Source organism: Helianthus annuus, chromosome 9 (genome assembly GCF_002127325.2).
Source record: "Helianthus annuus cultivar XRQ/B chromosome 9, HanXRQr2.0-SUNRISE, whole genome shotgun sequence".
NCBI classification, from domain to species: domain Eukaryota; kingdom Viridiplantae; phylum Streptophyta; class Magnoliopsida; order Asterales; family Asteraceae; genus Helianthus; species Helianthus annuus.
Genome location: NC_035441.2, coordinates 72,595,285 through 72,616,628, shown reverse-complemented (window position 1 = coordinate 72,616,628; position 21,344 = coordinate 72,595,285). Strand labels below are relative to the sequence as shown.

General features: G+C 42.8%; 1 protein-coding gene across 1 annotated transcript; it reads right to left on the bottom strand.

The window, feature by feature from the left end:
• Positions 1-1,680: 1,680 nt before the first annotated feature.
• On the bottom strand, positions 1,681-3,223 carry LOC110875866. The gene is made up of 3 exons (XM_022124061.1): positions 2,536-3,223; positions 1,793-2,359; positions 1,681-1,685 (listed from the first exon to the last, which is right to left on the bottom strand). The coding sequence occupies exons 1-3, from the start codon at positions 3,221-3,223 to the stop codon at positions 1,681-1,683; spliced, it is 1,260 nt and encodes a 419-aa protein (XP_021979753.1).
• Positions 3,224-21,344: the final 18,121 nt, after the last annotated feature.

Below are 21,344 nucleotides of genomic sequence, written 5' to 3'. Positions count from 1 at the left end.
ATGTTGGAAAAAGAGTGTTTTTGTCTTCCTTTTGTATTTTCAGGATTAAATGAGCTCAAATTCACAAAAGAAGCAAAAAGACAGCTAAATCTAACATAAATACAAGAAAAGGAACATAAGTGGATTGCCCGACCCCTCAACAGCATCCTCCCAAGCAAAATAGAGAAGACAGAAGACTGAACACGCCCCGTGCTCAGCCAGCACGGGGCCGTGCCCAAGAAGCAGCAGAAAAGACAAACCTATAGAAGCTTCTATTGCCCACCACGGGACCGTGCCCAGTGAACACGGGGGCGTGGCGAAAGTACAGCAGGCGCATTAATTGTAATTGCGAATTACAATTAATGAAGGGAGAGAGTGTCAGACAGGCACGGGGCCGTGTCCAGCGGACACGGGGCCGTGCCCAGCCTTCTGTTCAGCCTATAAATAGGAGTGCTTGGTTTCATTGCAACTCATCCCTTGGCACACCACCTCTCTCACACTTCATCCACCACCCACCACCATCACAACACCATCATCCACCACCATCATCCATTGTCCATCATAGAGTGTGTGAGTCGTCTCGGGATCCAAGATTGATCGTAAGATTTCTTGACAATCAAGGCCATGTTTGCCTAAGTCTCTTAGATCACTTGGTGAAGACAAGTGTTTAGTATAATACTTTTTATTTTCAATCTTTTGCACTTTTTACTTGGTTTTGTATTAATGACTTTAATAACTAGTTGCTTATATTGAAGGTGATCATTCCTTATCGTTTGTCTGTGGTGTCTTGGCATTATTTTACTGTCTATATAAAATAAAAGATTTTCACCATTCATATCTCCACGGTCTATATGGAGGTATGTTGGCTACCTGGTCGGGGGTTAAGCGTTTAGAGGTCCTGCAAGGGACCTGGGTCAAATTTAGTAGGATCTCCTTCAATGCCCATAGGTATTGGATGGCGGGGATCCAAACTCTTTGACCCGCTCAAAAGTTAACTACTATTAATACTATAACCCGACTATTTAGGACTGTATCCCTGCTGACTCAGACTACTTAGTCGAGGGTAACGTCACCTCCAAAAGAGGGGCCTACCATAATTTTCATTAATAACTTAATTCATTATCTTTTAATAATCCGACCCTTTAGGATTGTATCCTTGCTGACTCAAACTATTGGGTTGAGGGTAACGTCGCCTTCAAAAGAGGGGCCTACTACAATAACTAAGATAATATCTTAAACAAGTGCAAAAGTGCGAAAATAATCAAAGGTTATACTAATACACGAGTCGGATCCAAGTGATTCATCTTGTCTATCTGTTTACTTTTATTTTATTTTCAGTATTTAGTTAGTTTTTATTTTCTTAGTTTAAAAATCTTTTCTAACATTTTGATTTGGTTAGACGTTGAGGATAAACCGGTACTAAAAGCTCTTGTGTCCTTGGACGACCTCGGTATCTTACCAACACTATACTACGTCAACGATGGGTGCACTTGCCCATATGTGTGTTTAGTGTTAGTAAATATCGTGTTTTATAAATTTAAAACTTGGCTAAAAGTGTAAAAAGGGTTTAAATATACATCTAAATTATATTACACGTAACGCACATCAATGAGTAATTCGTAATGTCTGTACCGTGTACGAAAGGCCGTCTTCAGTACATCCTCCTCTTTGACCTTCAATTGATGATACCCCGATCTAAGGTCAATCTTGGAAAACCAAATCGCACATTTTAGTTGGTCAAATAGATCATCAATTCTTGGGAGCGGGTATAGATTTTTCATCGTGAGTTTGTTTAATTCCCGGTAATCAATACACATTCGCATATTCCTGTCCTTTTTCTTCACAAACAGCACCGGTGCACCCCACGGAGACACACTCGGCCTAATAAACCCTTTATTGAGCAGGTCTTGAATCTGAGTCATTAACTCTTGTAACTCCGATGGCGCGAGCCGATACGGCGCCTTAGCTATAGGTTTCGCAGCTGGAATCAATTCAATTCCGAACGCTACCTCCCGTTCAGGTGGTACTCCCGGTAAATCTTCCAAAAACACATCTGCATACTCACATACCACCGGTACGTCTTCAATCTTCGGCAATCCCTCCCCGGGTTCGTTTGCGTAAATCATGAACGCTCTACATCCGCGTCTCATAAGTTTGTGAGCCTTTATCATCGAGCATATTACAGGATTACCCCCTTTCTCGCCATAGATGGTAATGTGTTTTCCACTTGGAGACGTTAATTTTATCTCCTTGCGGAAACACATGACCTTCGCGTGATGTCGGGATAACCAATCCATCCCGACCACTACTTGGAATTCTCCCATTGACATCGGGATCAGATTTATTGAGTATTCTTCATCATCGATACTCATTTTGCAATCTTGACACACGTCACACACAATAAAACTTTTATTGTCACTATTTCTACTTCTAGAGGCATAGGTAATTTTGTCAATACAAATGAAGGATGTCGAATAAATCCATGTGAAATAAAGGATTTATTCGCACACGTATCAAATAACACATGTGCGGGAATTGAATTTATTGCGAATATACCTGAGACCACATCGGGATCCATCTTCGCCTCGGTCGCGGTTAACTGGAAGGATCTGGCCTTTGGTTTTGGAGTTTCTGCTTGCGAATTCTTTCCATCCTTTTTCCCGACTAATTCCGGGCATTCTGATTTCTTATGACCCAGTTGGTAGCATTTATAACAAACCGACACTCTTCCCGGGCATAAGGTAGCTGTATGCCTTGTCTTCCCACATATAGGACACGGCTTATCTTTGAACCGGCACTTGCCCTTGTGCCCTTTCCCGCATACCTTGCAACTCGGCGAACCACCTTTCCCATCTTGTTTCTTGGACGTCTCTGTTGTTCGCGCCTTCTTTGCAGGGCTTGGATTAACAACCTGTGCCCTCCGTTCACCTCGCTTGATTTGCTTTTTCAGCTCTATCTCCCTTTCTCGAGCAGTGTTTATGATTTCGGTGAGAGTTTTATATTTCGAGGGAGTCATAAACTCTCGATATTCTGCATTCAACATATTATAGTAATAATATACTTTCTGCTCTTCAGACATTACCAACTCATCACAAAATCTCAGTTTGTCGAGAAAGATCCCCGTGATCTTATCAATAGATTCACCTTTTTGCCTTAGTTGAATAAATTCTTCCTTGATTCTGTTGATGACTGCTTTGGGACTGTGGTGTTTAAGGAATGGTACCTTAAACTCGTCCCATGTCATCGCCCTCGCCGCTTCGCTTCCAATCTCCTTTTTCTTGTTATCCCACCAATCTTTTGCTTGGCCTCACAGTTGACCCGTACCATAAGCTACGAAAATCGTTTGTGTCGCAGTGGGTTCTCTCAAACACCCCCTCGATATCACTTAGCCATCATTGGCATATTATTGGGTCCACCTCTCCATTATAAAGTGGTGGTTTACATGCCATGAATTCTTTATAAGAGCAACTCTTCCGCTCACCATATTTTTCCTTTGCTACCTTGGTACTATCTTCCAACTTCTTGATCCGCTCTTCAACTACCGAAAGTACCGTATTTTGGATCTTATCAATAAAACCGGATAGGCTATTCTCAATTGCCTTTCCTACCTCCTCGGCAATCACTTCTTTCATTTGCTCGGTGACTATCGACACCGCATCATTGTTATCTTTTTCCGTCATCTTGAAACTGATATGTTTATATCAATTGTTAAACATTTCATTTATAGTATATACTTTGTTCACTTCGGTTTAGCCAAGTTCATGACTTGCTTTAACCGTTCTCATTTAGTGCACTTTCCGGGTTTGAGTGTGTTAACACGCTCTTCCCATGCACGCCTATTCACATCTCTTTTTCTCACATATAATAAAATCTACTAAAGTAACTAATTCTTACCGGATGTTTGATCAAGCTTGAACCGAACACACTTTGTCAACAACCTTGAGCTCTGATTACCAACTTGTAAGACTCATCTCAATTATTTAAGATTTTAATCAAAAACACAGATTTTTAAAAACCAATTTACATAATTTTCATAACTTAGTTATTAGAACTAAGTTTAGATAGATATGATGTTTAATACAACCAACTAATTCCGGGCATTTTGATTTCTTATGACCCGGTTGGTAGCATTTATAACAAACGGACACTTTTCCCGGGCATAAGGTAGCTGTATGCCTTGTCTTCCCACATATAGGACACGACTTATCTTTGAACCGGCACTTGCCCTTGTGCCCTTTCCCGCATACCTTGCAACTCGGCGACCCACCTTTCCCATCTTGTTTCTTGGACGTCTCTGTTGTTCGCGCCTTCTTTGCAGGGCTTGGATTAACAACCTGTGCCCTCCGTTCACCTCGCTTGATTTGCTTTTTCAGCTCTATCTCCCTTTCTCGAGCAGTGTTTATGATTTCGGTGAGAGTTTTATATTTCGAGGGAGTCATAAACTCCCGATATTCTGTACTCAGTATATTATAGTAATAATATACTTTCTGCTCTTCAGACGTTACCAATTCATCACAAAATCTCAGTTTGTCAAGAAAGATCCCCGTGATCTTATCAATAGATTCACCTTTTTGCCTTAGTTGAATAAATTCTTCCTTGATTCTGTTGATGACTGCTTTGGGGCTGTGGTGTTTAAGGAATGGTACCTTAAACTCGTCCCTTGTCATCGCCCTCGCCGCTTCGCTTCCAATCTCCTTTTTCTTGTTATCCCACCAATCTTTTGCTTGGCCTCTCAGTTGACCCGTACCATAAGCTACGAAATCGTTTGTGTCGCAGTGGGTTCTCTCAAACACCCCCTCGATATCACTTAGCCATCATTGGTATATTATTGGGTCCACCTCTCCATTATAAAGTGGTGGTTTACATGCCATGAATTCTTTATATGAGCAACTCTTCCGCTCACCATATTTTTCCTTTGCTACCTTGGTACTATCTTCCAACTTCTTGATCCGCTCTTCAACTACCGAAAGTACCGTATTTTGGATCTTATCTATAAAACCGGATAGGCTATTCTCAATTGCCTTTCCTACCTCCTCGGCAATCACTTCTTTCATTTACTCGGTGACTATCGACACCGCATCATTGTTATCTTTTTCCGTCATCTTGAAACTGATATGTTTATATCAATTGTTAAACATTTCATTTATAGCATATACTTTGTTCACTTCGGTTTAGCCAAGTTCATGACTTGCTTTAACCGTTCTCATTTAGTGCACATTCCGAGTTTGAGTGTGTTAACATGCTCTTCCCATGCACGCCTATGCACATCTCTTTTTCTCACATATAATAAAATCTACTAAAGTAACTAATTCTTACCGGATGTTTGATCAAGCTTGAACCGAACACACTTTGTCAACAACCTTGAGCTCTGATTACCAACTTGTAAGACTCATCTCAATTATTTAAGATTTTAATCAAAAACACAGATTTTTAAAAACCAATTTACATAATTTTCAAAACATAGTTATTAGAACTAAGTTTACATAGATATGATGTTTAATACAACCAACTAATTCCGGGCATTCTGATTTCTTATGACCTGGTTGGTAGTATTTATAACAAACCGACACTTTTCCCGGGCATAAGGTAGCTGTATGCCATGTCTTCCCACATATAGGACACGGCTTATCTTTGAACCGGCACTTGCCCTTGTGCCCTTTCCCGCATACCTTGCAACTCGGCGACCCACCTTTCCCATCTTGTTTCTTGGACGTCTCTGTTGTTCGCGCCTTCTTTGCAGGGCTTGGATTAACAACCTGTGCCCTCCGTTCGCCTCGCTTGATTTGCTTTTTCAGCTCTATCTCCCTTTCTCGAGCAGTTTTTATGATTTTGGTGAGAGTTTTATATTTCGAGGGAGTCATAAACTCCCGATATTCTGCACTCAGCATATTATAGTAATAATATACTTTCTGCTCTTCAGACGTTACCAACTCATCACAAAATCTCAGTTTGTCGAGAAAGATCCCCGTGATCTTATCAATAGATTCACCTTTTTTCCTTAGTTGAATAAATTCTTCCTTAATTCTGTTGATGACTGCTTTGGGACTGTGGTGTTTAAGGAATGGTACCTTAAACTCGTTGTGACAACTCGTAGTTTACTGTCTCTTAGATTACGTGTAACTGTATGAACATTATGTGTTTACGTGAATTTCATTATTGATTAAATAAGAAAATATGTGAATGTATGTGTTGCAAAGAAACCAAACCCACTTGACTTCACAAATTCAATCGGCCCTACACAACTCGAGACCTCAAGGACGGCCCATTGAGGGTTTCGGCTCACTATGCTTGGGCTCGGCCCACTCCCTCTTGGCCGGTTATATGTTTACGTTTACACACATCTTTAGGGTTTCTACTTCCCACTTTTCGCAACCAAGAACACACACACAAACACCAAACTCTCTTCCTCTCGACCTACTCGGAAACAAGGCAGCCTTCTCAATCGAAACTGTTTGGATTCGGGTCATTCTTTTTGCTATCTCGGTTAGTAATATATTTACGTGTTCATGATTGATGATGATTTTTGCATGATGATCTAGGGTTATTGATAGATTGAATTCGTGTTAGCCGGGTTATGTATATATCGACTGTATAAGATGCATGATTTAGAACCGCATGACTGATATCGGCTACATGTATGATTGATAGTATATTAATCGGTCTGAATGAATGCTTGTTAATCGGCTGTGACACTATGATTTATACCAAGAAATAGGTTGTATGATAGTTAAATGTTTCGGTTTGTCTGAGGATTTTATTGTTTGTTCTTGTTAATGATGATGATGATATGAACATGTTTGAAGATAATAGGAAACTGTAGAATATTGCTGATTTGATCTGTTTCCAAAACTACCTAATCTGTTTGCTAAAATTACGGAACTAATTGAGCTGATAACAAGAAAAACTGTTACAATTTGCTAGTCTCGACACGGTTGCGAGTTGAGAACCCTCAGTCTTGACTCGAGACCACATTATCGACACACAACAGCACAAGCCGAGACCACGATTGCGGGTCCGGTTGCGACTCGAGACCGTGTAGTCTCGACCAGACAATAACAACTCGAGACCATCCCAGTTGCGACTCGAGACTTCAAAACTAAAACACCTCGAGACCAACTAGTCTCGACTCGAGATCGATAGTCTCGACTCGAGACCGACAACACATGTACGCCATTGGGCCTTTACTGTTACGAGCCCAATTGATTGGGCCGGATACTTGAACTTGTTTACGTGTCTGCTATTGGACTGCTATGAATACTTGTGCATGCCATGATTACATTTGCCACAATACGTGTAGAACCTATGTGCTATATTCGAATACGAACCTGACTTGTATGATAACCATGCTAGGACGTGGTTGATCACTATATAGCTTAACCGAACTTTGTGTATCTGCCGAGCAAACCCAAGGTGAGTTCACACTCTTACCAAGGCATGGGATTCCCGGGGTGTTGGGAATGGGATGAAAAGGATAAGGTTGCATAGATTCATACGGGTACCATTACTAGACTACCATACCATCGTCCTCGGTTGTGCAGGATACATACGTAAAACCTACGTATACCTAAGTTACTCACTGTCCTCAGGTTGCGAAGGACACTCACGTAAAACCTACGTGAACGGATACTCACTACTGCCTCGGTTGTGTCAGGCACTTACGTAAAACCTACGTAAACCCCCACGTACCCCTATCCTCGGTTGTGAAGGATACTTACGTAAATCCTACGTAAATTGTACGTATTACTGTTCTCGGGATATGTAGAACACTTATGGTAACGCATAGTCTAGTGGATTAATAACATGGGAAGCCCCCACCAATAGAAACCTATATCGGCCCAGTAGAGCCACCTGATACTCATGAACTTACTATTACGCATTTACTTTCTGTGAACTCGCTCAACTAGTTGTTGACTCTCTGCTGCATGCCTTGCAGGACCTTAGGTACTTATGGAGCTTGCACTGGGAAGGAGCAGGTCGTTGTGAGCAGTGGATCGAGAATGCTTGCTAAACACTTATGACATTTCATACATTATTATTTACGTTGAGTTTTACTTACACGCTTCCGCTACTTAAACAAAGTTGGTTTGAACATCAATCGTATTGAATTGGGTTTTATGAATAACTTAAACTATTATACACTGTGTTTGATATGATTGATGGCTTGATCCTGGTCACGTCACGCCTCCAAGCGGTGGTACTCCGCGTGTGGATTTTGGGGGTGTGACAGATTGGTATCAGAGCCATTGGTTATAGAGAACTTGGTTTTAATATGGGGAAAACGTTTTTATTAAAACCAGACTATAACCAGAACAGTGCTCTCAACGATCCACAACGACGCTTCGCTCCACGTGCAAGACTCGACATCCTAGGTAATAAGGTTTATGTTTATTACCTGCTTGCTAGAAACGTATAGAACTTTGCTCGTAGTACATTTAGATACACATGATACTATTACATGAGAATACCTACGTGCTTACGCTTTTCTGTCATCGCCCTACTCGCGAACCATTCTCACTTACACTACTTTTACAATGAAGATTATGTCTGGACGAATTAACATGACTCAAGCCCAGCTAGAGGCTCTCGTTCAAGCTCAAGTTGCTGCGGCACTTGCAGCCGCAGAAGCAGGAGGTATATCCTGTGGTTATAGCACACACTAGGATCTTTAGATCCTACACTCCTAAACTAGCCCTTGTAATTAAACTTTGTCCTATTCGTACACAATAGGTCAACCAGCACAGCAACCAGTCTGCACCTTCAAGAACTTCATGGACTGTCGTCCAAGTATATTTAGTGGCACGGAAGGGGCGGTTGGACTCCTCCACTGGTTTGAAAAGCTCGAGTTTGTGTTCGAGATGTGTGAATGTCCTGAGGCTCGCAGGGTGAAATACGCCACTGGCACGCTAGAATGAATAGCACTAACTTGGTGGAACGCCCAAGTTCAGATCTTAGGGTTGGCAGCTGCTAACGCCACACCCTGGAATGATTTCAAGGAACTGATCAAGAGAGAGTACTGCACTCGGGAAGACATCCACAAGTTGGAAGATGAGTTGTACCATCTGAAGATGACTGGATCGGAAATTGAAGCTTACACCAAAAGGTCAAACGAACTGGCCGTGCTGTGTCCAACTATGGTGGACCCTCCAGTTAAGCGCATTGAGTTGTATCTCAAAGGGTTGGCGCCAGAGATCCAGAGCCATGTTACTTCGGCTAATCTTGATAACATCCAGGCTATACAACGCCTCGCTCATCGCATCACAGACCAGGCAGTGGATCAGAATAGACTGCCTAAACGTATCAGCGCTACTGCTACCGTTACTACCTCAGCTACTGCTGCTACTCCCAGTGACAACAAGAGAAAGTGGGATGGGGATTCCAGCAAGGGATCAGCTTCAGTCCAGTCTCAGGTCCAGCAGCGAAGGACTGACAGTTATCAGAGTCCCAGCCAGCACTCTTCAGGTAGCCTCAGGCAGGGCGGGTATCGTGGGAACCTCCCAAAGTGCAACAACTGTGGCAGACACCACAGTGGCCAATGTAACAAGGGTCGCTGTCAAAGATGCCTCAAGATGGGTCATGAGGCCAAGGATTGTAGAAGCCCTCGGCCTGCGAATCAGAATCAGCAGCAGCCACAAGCACAGCAGAATCAGCAACAGGGCAACAAGGGATGTTTTCATTGTGGTGCAGAAGGTCACTTCAAAAGGCACTGCCCTCAGCTAAACAGGAACCAGAACAACAACAATCATAACAATCTGGGCAATGGCAACAACAACAACGGGGGAAACAACAACGGCAACGAGGCAAGTGGTCGTGCGTTTGTGTTGGGGCAGGGTGATGCCAGGAATGATCCCAACGTTGTTATGGGTAAGTTTCTTCTCGACAACATTTATGTTACTGCTTTGTTTGATTCGGGTGCGGATACAAGTTACATGTCTTTGAAAATGGGTAAATTGTTAAAACGTACATCAACACCTCTAAACACCAAGCATGTAGTAGAACTAGCTAATGGGAAAAGCCTAGAAGCCACGCAGGTTGTCAAGGGTTGTAGTATTGTCTTAGCTGGTCAAGCTTTCTCCATCGACCTTATTCCCATAGTTTTGGGTAGTTTCGATATCGTTATAGGGATGGATTGGTTATCCCAACATCAGGCAGAAATCTTATGCAGCGAGAAGATCATTCGTATTCCCCGTTCTGGTCAAGAACCTCTCGAAGTTCAAGGCGACAAGAGTGGTGCTGTGGTTGGCATCATCTCTTTCTTGAAGGCTCAGAAGTGTTTACGAAAGGGGCACACTGCAATTCTGGCACTTGTCACTGACGCATCAGCAAAGGAAAAGAAGCTGGAGGATATTCCAGTTATACGTGACTTTCCTCAGGTGTTTCCTGAAGATTTACCCGGTTTACCGCCCCATCGCCAAGTCGAATTCCAGATCGAGTTAGCTCCTGGAGCAGCACCGATAGCCCGCGCACGTATCGTTTAGCTCCAACCGAACTGGAAGAACTGTCGAAGCAGCTGCAAGAGCTCTTGGAAAAGGGCTTTATTCGTCCAAGCTCATCGCCTTGGGGAGCTCCAGTACTTTTCGTGAAAAAGAAAGACGGTACGTTCAGAATGTGCATCGACTACCGTGAACTGAACAAGGTAACGGTGAAGAACCGTTATCCTCTTCCACGCATAGATGACTTATTCGACCAGTTGCAAGGGTCGTGTTACTACTTCAAGATAGACTTAAGGTCAGGGTATCATCAGCTGAGAGTCCGGGATGAGGACATCTCCAAAACCGCATTCAGAACTCGCTACGGTCACTACGAGTTTCTTGTCATGCCGTTCGGGTTAACGAACGCGCCTGCCGTATTTATGGACCTTATGAACAGGGTGTGCAAACCCTATCTTGACAAGTTCGTCATTGTCTTCATCGACGACATTCTGATCTACTCCAAGAGTCAGGAGGAACACGAGCAGCATTTACGACTTATTTTGGAACTCCTTCGGAAGGAACAACTGTACGCTAAATTTTCAAAATGCGACTTCTGGCTTCGTGAAGTCCACTTCTTAGGCCATGTAGTGAACAGGGATGGGATTCATGTCGATCCATCCAAAGTAGATTCGATCAGGAACTGGCCTGCACCAAGTACACCAACGGAAATACGCCAATTTTTGGGTTTGGCGGGGTACTACAGACGGTTTATCAAGGATTTCTCGAAAGTCGCTCAGCCGCTTACACTACTGACACAGAAGGGTGTCACCTACCGTTGGGGCAACACACAGGAAACTGCTTTCCAGCACCTAAAGGATAGACTTTGCAGTGCACTTATCCTCTCATTGCCAGAGGGCACGGACGATTTTGTGGTCTATTGTGATGCATCCATCCAGGGTCTTGGATGTGTGTTAATGCAGCGCGACAAGGTCATTGCTTACGCTTCGCGCCAACTTAAGATACATGAACGAAATTACACGACGCACGATTTAGAGCTGGGAGCTGTTGTTTTCGCGCTCAAGATATGGCGACACTACCTGTACGGTACCAAGTGCACAATTTACACCGATCACAGGAGTCTCGAGCATATCTTCAAGCAGAAGGAATTGAACATGCGTCAACGTCGATGGGTTGAACTACTGAACGATTACGAATGCGCCATCAAGTACCATCCAGGCAAAGCCAATGTTGTGGCTGATGCCCTCAGTCGGAAAGACACTCTACCACGGCGCGTGCGAGCGCTACAACTTACGATTCAGTCTAGTCTTCCTGCACAAATACGAGATGCTCAGGCAGAAGCATTGAAACCAGAAAACGTCAGGGCTGAAGCCCTACGCGGCTCAAGGCAACGACTAGAACAGAAGGCAGACGGCGCCTACTATGTAACGGGGCGTATTTGGGTCCCACTTTATGGCGGTCTACGCGAACTTGTAATGGATGAAGCTCACAAGTCTCGCTATTCGGTACATCCAGGATCGGACAAAATGTACCACGACATCAGAACTACCTATTGGTGGCCTAGCATGAAGGCCCACATCGCTACCTATGTCAGCAAGTGCTTAACCTGTGCAAGAGTTAAGGCAGAATATCAGAAACCAGCAGGCTTACTTCAACAACCCAAGATACCACAGTGGAAATGGGAGGAAATTTCCATGGATTTCGTTACCAGCCTACCTAGGTCCCAGCGTGGGAACGATACTATTTGGGGGATCGTGGATCGACTCACCAAGTCTGCTCACTTCTTGGCAATCAAAGAAACAGACAAGTTTTCCACACTAGTAGACATATACTTGAAGGAAGTAGTCTCAAGGCACGGGGTGCCCACCTCCATCACTTCGGATCGGGATGCACGATTCACGTCAGAGCTATGGCAAGCGATGCACAAATCTTTCAGCTCACGATTAGACATGAGCACAGCTTATCACCCTCAGACGGATGGGCAGTCTGAGCGAACGATCCAAACTCTTGAAGACATGCTTCGGGCATGTGTTATTGATTTCGGCAACGGCTGGGAAAAGCACCTTCCTTTGGTGGAGTTCTCGTACAATAATAGTTATCACACCAGCATACAAGCCGCTCCATTCGAGGCATTGTACGGGCGTAAATGCCGGTCACCTCTATGTTGGGCAGAGGTGGGGGATAGTCAGATCACGGGTCCAGAGATTGTAGTGGACGCCACAGAAAAGATTGCGCAGATACGACAACGCATGGCGGCAGCACGCGACCGTCAGAAAGCCTACGCGGACAAGCGTAGAAAGCCATTGGAATTTCAGGTCGGGGACCGGGTTTTACTCAAAGTCTCACCCTGGAAGGGTGTGGTTCGTTTTGGCAAACGGGGCAAACTAAATCCGCGGTATGTCGGACCGTTCGAGATCATTGAGAAAATAGGCAAGGTGGCCTACAAGCTAAACATACCAGCTGAACTCGGCGCAGTTCACAATGTATTTCACGTGTCGAATCTGAAGAAGTGCCTGTCAGATGAGACCCTCATAATTCCTTTTAAGGAACTCACTATCGATGAGCGGTTGCAGTTCGTCGAGGAACCAGTTGAAATCACGGACCGGGATGTGAAGGTCCTCAAAAACAAGAGAATCCCTCTTGTCCGAGTTTGTTGGAACTCCAGACGTGGCCCAGAGTACACCTGGGAACGCGAAGACCAGATGACAGAAAAGTATCCCCAGTTATTTGGAACCAATGCAACCACTACTGAGGCTGAAGCTACTACTTCGGAATTTCGGGACGAAATTCCAGATCAACGGGGGGAGGATGTGACACCCCAGGAAAACCAGTCAACGACACAACTTACCTAGCTTCCTCAGTAAACGCATGCCAAATTTCGGGACGAAATTTCTTTTAAGTTGGGGATAATGTGACAACTCGTAGTTAACTGTCTCTTAGATTACGTGTAACTGTATGAACATTATGTGTTTACATGAATTTCGTTATTGATTAAATAAGAAAATATGTGAATGTATGTGTTGCAAAGAAACCGAACCCACTTGACTTCACAAATTCAATCGGCCCTACACAACTCGAGACCTCAAGGACGGCCCATTGAGGGTTTCGGCTCACTATGCTTGGGCTCGGCCCACTCCCTCTTGGCCGGTTATATGTTTACGTTTACACACATCTTTAGGGTTTCTACTTCCCACTTTTCGCAACCAAGAACACACACACAAACACCAAACTCTCTTCCTCTCGACCTACTCGGAAACAAGGCAGCCTTCTCAATCGAAACTGTTTGGATTCGGGTCATTCTTTTTGCTATCTCGGTTAGTATTATATTTACGTGTTCATGATTGATGGTGATTTTTGCATGATGATCTAGGGTTATTGATAGATTGAATTCGTGTTAGCCGGGTTATGTATATATCGACTGTATAAGATGTATGATTTAGAACCGCATGACTGATATCGGCTACATGTATGATTGATAGTATATTAATCGGTCTGAATGAATGCTTGTTAATCGGCTGTGACACTATGATTTATACCATGAAATAGGTTGTATGATAGTTAAATGTTTCGGTTTGTCTGAGGATTTTATTGTTTGTTCTTGTTAATGATGATGATGATATGAACATGTTTGAAGATAATAGGAAACTGTAGAATATTGCTGATTTGATCTGTTTCCAAAACTACCTAATCTGTTTGCTAAAATTACGGAACTAATTGAGCTGATAACAAGAAAAACTGTTACAATTTGCAAGTCTCGACACGGTTGCGAGTTGAGAACCCTCAGTCTCGACTCGAGACCACATTATCGACACACAACAGCACAAGCCGAGACCACGGTTGCGGGTCCGGTTGCGACTCGAGACCGTGTAGTCTCGACCAGACAATAACAACTCGAGACCATCCCAGTTGCGACTCGAGACTTCAAAACTAAAACACCTCGAGACCAACTAGTCTCGACTCGAGATCGATAGTCTCGACTCGAGACCGACAACACATGTACGCCATTGGGCCTTTACTGTTACGAGCCCAATTGATTGGGCCGGATACTTGAACTTGTTTACGTGTCTGCTATTGGACTGCTATGAATACTTGTGCATGCCATGATTACATTTGCCACAATACGTGTAGAACCTATGTGCTATATTCGAATACGAACCTGACTTGTATAATAACCATGCTAGGACGTGGTTGATCACTATATAGCTTAACCGAACTTTGTGTATCTGCCGAGCAAACCCAAGGTGAGTTCACACTCTTACCAAGGCATGGGATTCCCGGGGTGTTGGGAATGGGATGAAAAGGATAAGGTTGCATAGATTCATACGGGTACCATTACTAGACTACCATACCATCGTCCTCGGTTGTGCAGGATACATACGTAAAACCTACGTATACCTAAGTTACTCACTGTCCTCAGGTTGCGAAGGACACTCACGTAAAACCTACGTGAACGGATACTCACTACTGCCTCGGTTGTGTCAGGCACTTACGTAAAACCTACGTAAACCCCCACGTACCCCTATCCTCGGTTGTGAAGGATACTTACGTAAATCCTACGTAAATTGTACGTATTACTGTTCTCGGGATATGTAGAACACTTATGGTAACGCATAGTCTAGTGGATTAATAACATGGGAAGCCCCCACCAATAGAAACCTATATCGGCCCAGTAGAGCCACCTGATACTCATGAACTTACTATTACGCATTTACTTTCTGTGAACTCGCTCAACTAGTTGTTGACTCTCTGCTGCATGCCTTGCAGGACCTTAGGTACTTATGGAGCTTGCACTGGGAAGGAGCAGGTCGTTGTGAGCAGTGGATCGAGAATGCTTGCTAAACACTTATGACATTTCATACATTATTATTTACGTTGAGTTTTACTTACACGCTTCCGCTACTTAAACAAAGTTGGTTTGAACATCAATCGTATTGAATTGGGTTTTATGAATAACTTAAACTATTATACACTGTGTTTGATATGATTGATGGCTTGATCCTGGTCACGTCACGCCTCCAAGCGGTGGTACTCCGCGTGTGGATTTTGGGGGTGTGACACTCGTCCCATGTCATCGCCCTCGCTGCTTCGCTTCCACTCCTTTTTCTTGTTATCCCACCAATCTTTTGCTTGGCCTCTCAGTTGACCCGTACCATAAGCTACGAAATCGTTTGTGTCGCAGTGGGTTCTCTCAAACACCCCCTCGATATCACTTCGCCATCATTGGCATATTATTGGGTCCACCTGTCCATTATAAAGTGGTGGTTTACATGCCATGAATTCTTTATATGAGCAACTCTTCCGCTCACCATATTTTTCCTTTGCTACCTTGGTACTGTCTTCCAACTTCTTGATCCGCTCTTCAACTACCGAAAGTACCGTATTTTGGATCTTATCTATAAAACCGGATAGGCTATTCTCAATTGCCTTTCCTACCTCCTCGGCAATTACTTCTTTCATTTGCTCGGTGACTATCGACACCGCATCATTGTTATCTTTTTCCGTCATCTTGAAACTGATATGTTTATATCAATTGTTAAACATTTCATTTATAGCATATACTTTGTTCACTTCGGTTTAGCCAAGTTCATGACTTGCTTTAACCGTTCTCATTTAGTGCACTTTCCGGGTTTGAGTGTGTTAACACGCTCTTCCCATGCACGCCTATTCACATCTCTTTTTCTCACATATAATAAAATCTACTAAAGTAACTAATTCTTACCGGATGTTTGATCAAGCTTGAACCGAACACACTTTGTCAACAACCTTGAGCTCTGATTACCAACTTGTAAGACTCATCTCAATTATTTAAGATTTTAATCACAAACACAGATTTTTAAAAACCAATTTACATAATTTTCAAAACTTAGTTATTAGAACTAAGTTTACATAGATATGATGTTTAATACAACCAACTAACTAGTTTAAAACATTCAACATTAAGTAGTTTTTACATATCAACATTGTCTAAAACAAGATTAGATTAGCACGAAGCTTCACAACTTTGTGTTTGGTTCTTGCATTCTTGCTTGATCGGCATCCGGAACGAGACAAAGATCACCTAAGGTCAAAATCATATCAATTATTAGTTTTGACAACAATATAATATGCATAAACAAGTTCGGGTATCGTACGTATAACAAAAAAAAAATCTCGAAATTTGGTCTGTCGCGCCACGCGACAGACTTAAACCAATCCTTCGCGGGTCGCGACCTCTCTCGCGTGTCGCGCCCGCACCTTAGCTCCCTGGCCCGTGCCGCGGGGGAACATGTTTTCCAGCAGGTCTAGTTTCTGGACCTGCATATCTGCCCAGCTCCAAAAATTCTAGAAATCCAAACTTTAAAAGCTCATAACTTTTTATCTACATGTCCGTTTTCGTCGATTCTTTTTCCTATGCGTCCATAATAAAATTACGGATCTAACCATTTAAATTTCACACTACGAAACCCGGTTTATGAACAAATGGTTCACAAATCCTTGTTTCAGTTATCCGACCCATTAGCTATGTATGCATATTTTTCATTATTCAATTCTTTAGCATACTAGACCCTATTACCCATTCCCCGGGCTTGTAAATCTTGGCGTATCAGCACCATTACATGGTTTTACGCTCACAATAGAATTTCATGCTTGTTTTCTCATATTTTGAGCATGCCGCCTTATGCAACTCATGCAGTTGATTACTAACCGTTCGACCCGATATCACGGGTTCATAAATTTAACTTAGTATATCCGATCCTTTGGCGTATTTCATTCTAACACTAGCATAATATGAGACTTTCAAGTTTCTACACACATGATCGTTTTAAAGGCATAGTTTTGACCCGTTTAGTTGTCGAGTGAAAACCATCACTTCAATGACAAGCCTAACTATTTCTAACTATTATTTTTACCCGTTTGATTGTCGAGTGAGCTTCATCTCTTCAATGACACACCAAACGCATATACTACACTATGACACCATTAACCAACTAAATCCAATCGTTTACGCATAGTGTAACAGAACTAAAGTCACGTACCTTTAGAGCACCCCTTTCAAGCGCGTATCCCCTCCGGCTTGTCCACTTGATGATCCGGACTCCTTGCCTAAAGAGTTCAATTCACAACCGTTTTAGAACCCTTTTTATAAACTTTAATGCATAATTTGTCATAAAAATCAAACATGCGTTTTCATCCGATTTTTAACACTTAATTCCTCACTTAGGCATTTTAACGAACACCTTACGGGTTTAATTTTTACATAACTAGAATCAAGTTCATAACTTATTATTTTCGCCAATTATAATCACACATTTCGATCCCATCATGTCAAGCATGCATACTATCATCAAAATCATCATATAGAAATCAAGTAATACTACTTTTGATAGTTATAATTCTTGTGTTCATCCTATTTTGTAAAACCCATCTAACCTATGAATGGGTTATCATAAATTTCATAATTTTGAACATGTTTCCTGCAATCCTAGGATTTACTCCTAAACTTGTTTTCATTACAAGTTTCATCTAAACATCACATAATCAAGCTCCAATTTCGATTTCATCATTTACTAGGAAATTGAGTTGAGTCTAAACAACATAATTTAGCATACCTTATGATTGTTTTGGTCAAAAATTACTGAAGCAATTAAGTGATCAAATTAGTTAAGTGAGGTAGGGTGCTAAGAAAATGTGTTGAAAATATGCTGATTAAGTTGTTTGCAAAAACAGTTTCCAGGATACGGCTCAGGATATTAAGCTGTATCTACGATCAAACTATGAGCAAAAAGTAAAGGGGTGACACGAGATATACGAGGAAAGCCCTTGATCAATCTAGATCGCCGGCACAAAACCTCGGGAGCTGACAATCGCAGCTGCCTTGTTCTTCTTATTACTTCAAACGTTAGGATACAGTGCAGGATATTGATCAGATCGCTAAGTGTTACAATGCTTTTTTGTGAAAGTGTGAGTTGCGAGAGAGTAAAGTGATAGAGAGCAGTGAGTGTTGTTGTGTCCTATTCGATCTGATTTATCCAACTATTTATAACTAAGAAATACAAACAAAAATTCCTATAAATGGGGGATGCCTCCGAATATTCCATAGTTAACGTTATGGACCGAGTAAAGCGGCTTCAGCGTCTTCCTTTGAACTACTTAGACCAAGTCTTCTGGGGAAAGGGTCCTCATGAATGTTACGAGCTTGGACTCATATTCCTGCACATAATCCGTTAGTGATCCTCAGGATACCATTCAGGATGTTACCAATATCCTGAATGAGCATCCCGGGTATGAACATATATCATACAACCAAGATATAACTTAAGATATTACCCAGGATATGGGCTCAGAATTTCACCCATAACAATTGTCCCCAAAAATGTTACCGTTAAGTATCCTGATACTAACGATTACATTTTTCATGAATAACGAGGTAATTAAAAAGATAAGACCTTGATGTGACTAGTTGTAACCACGCAGCCTATAATTACTCATTACATCCCTATAACTTCTCATCCTCATCATCATTTAATCTTTACCGAAGAGAAAAGAGGTAAACATTTCTCTCTCACTCCCATCTTCCTCCTTCATTCTGTTTAGTATTCCGGCACCATATGGCGAGACAAATAAGATCAAGCTCCGGTGACTCTACTCCCACGTTCATCCACCAGAATATTCTCCAAGATCCGGAGAAGGAAATATGCACCTTCGATAGTGCCCACCTGTCAGCCCTGAAAACCTCCGGCATCTTCCCGGAAGGGACGGCGTTCCGGCCATTCGGTCGGGAAATCCGATCGGATATGGTTTCAGAGGAGTGGTTGTGCTTCAACGCTTTTCCCTTTACCTTAGGACTGCAATTTCCTTTTCCTGATTTCATCACCGAGTTCTTTAATATTACGAAAATCTGTTTTAGTCAAACAATGTCGATGCTCTGGCGAGTCTTGTATGTTCTTGATCAACTCAAGAGGAACCATATCCCTGACCTTTCTATTCATGACCTCCCCTTAGCATATCGGCTTAGATGCCATGGTTCTTGCCGGTTCTTATTCTATTCCACTTCCAGCGACCCACTGATACTCCGAGCCACCAGGAACGAAGATGAGTGGAAATCCCAAGTTTTTCTTTGTAAAAAGAGATTCAATCCCTGGTGGAGCGGATTATCCGATGAAGTGGTTGAGAAAGGGTAGGACTTAGGGTTTAAGGATGATCCTGCCTTATATCTTGTTTCATATCTTGTACTAATTTTTCTATTTTCTTGTATACAGCCGATTTCATAAGCTTGCACCTCCCTTAGCCGAATCACAAAAGAGAATCGACGCCATCAGACTCCTCCCCGAGGTTGAAAGAAGTTTTAATCCGGTTCCACCATCCCCAAGTCCACTTTCCAGTGCAAACATGTCTGCTAAGGATCCTGCACGATATCCTGCATATATGTTTTTATTTGATATATTTAGGAAAGAATTTCACTCCCTATACGCAGACTCCAGCAAAGTTCCAATCCTCCTTGATCTCGATGAGCTTGACAGTTACCCCACTGTAGTCATTGTTAAGAAAGAGACTCCTACTGCTTCCAGCTCCAAGCCGCTCCCGACTCCTAAGCCCAACACGAGGACTCGTGCTTCCATCGCAAAAAGGAGGAAAGGCTCTGAAGTTAGCGCCCCAGGCTCGGAAGGGTTCTCCTATGAAGAACTCAGCTTTGCTGACTCCTTGGAGCCGATGACATCCTTCCTCAATAAGGTATTATCCTGATACTATATCCTGCACACATATCTTGATAGAATATCCTGACAGGATATCCTGGTTAATGGATTTCGACTTGTACCTGAATTTTGACTTGCAGGGCCTCCAGCATCTGCTCCACCTTTACACCGATGCTTGCAGCACGAACACATTCCAAGAGGCCATGATCAAACAGCTCGAGACCATCGTTGCTGACCAAGGCGCCATTGCCGAAGTGAAGACCCGGCATTACGAGGACAAGCTGAAGAAGGTCACTCAGGATGCTGAGATAAAGCTGGCTGCCGTCCAAGTGGAGCATGAGCAGGCCATGGTCTCTTTCCGGGAAGGGATCAAAAACTCAGCTGTCGTCTCTCTACTTCAAGCTCGTATTAAGATGGCTTATGAGGCCAAGGAGACAGGTCTTGAGTGCCCAGCCTGGCCGGTTGAATCCTGGGTGGCAAAGCTGAAGGAGCTCGGAGGCAAAGCTGTGCCGTATCCTGCTGAGGCCGGTGAATCCTCTAAGTCAGCAGAGGTGGTGGACAAGGCTAGAGAGAAGAAGGATGCTGGGACGGATGCTGGTGAGGATGCTGCTCAGGATGCTAAGAAGACGGAGAAAGCTGGAGAAGATGCCGCTGTGTGAGGGCATTCAAGTGGGCGATGATGGATGTTGATGCCGAGGCCGGAGCCCACTTTTTTAGATTTGATGGTTGTGATCGTTTGAACAATTTACCTTTCTTGTCCTTAGAACAATTTACTTTCCTGCAATTAAACAATATGATGACCAAAGGTGGATGGGTCCTGGGTTTCAGGATGAAGCCCTTGGTCATCAATTAGTATAATCTGTTTTGAACAAGATAACAGTTGGAGGTGGATGGGTTTCGGTTTGAGATGAAACCTTCAGCTGTTATGTAAATATAACTATGAACTTATTGTGCTTTTGGCGGATGGATCTCAGTTCGAGATGAAACCAAAAGCACAAACTTTTGCCACGTTAATAATATAACTCTCTTTTGACCTTATCCTTGTTGCTATACTTTTAATGCATAAATTTTATTCATGAAAACTGTTTTGTTTGAACATTCTTGGGAACATATTGTAAGAGTATCCTGAGGGATATCCTGCTCAGGATACTGCCCCATAACTTATAAAACTCAAGTTAAAAAGGAGAGATCATACCAAAGATTCCTAAAGAGTTAACCCCAATCTTCCATCATAGGAATGTCCCTAGTGCACATTTATTAGTTT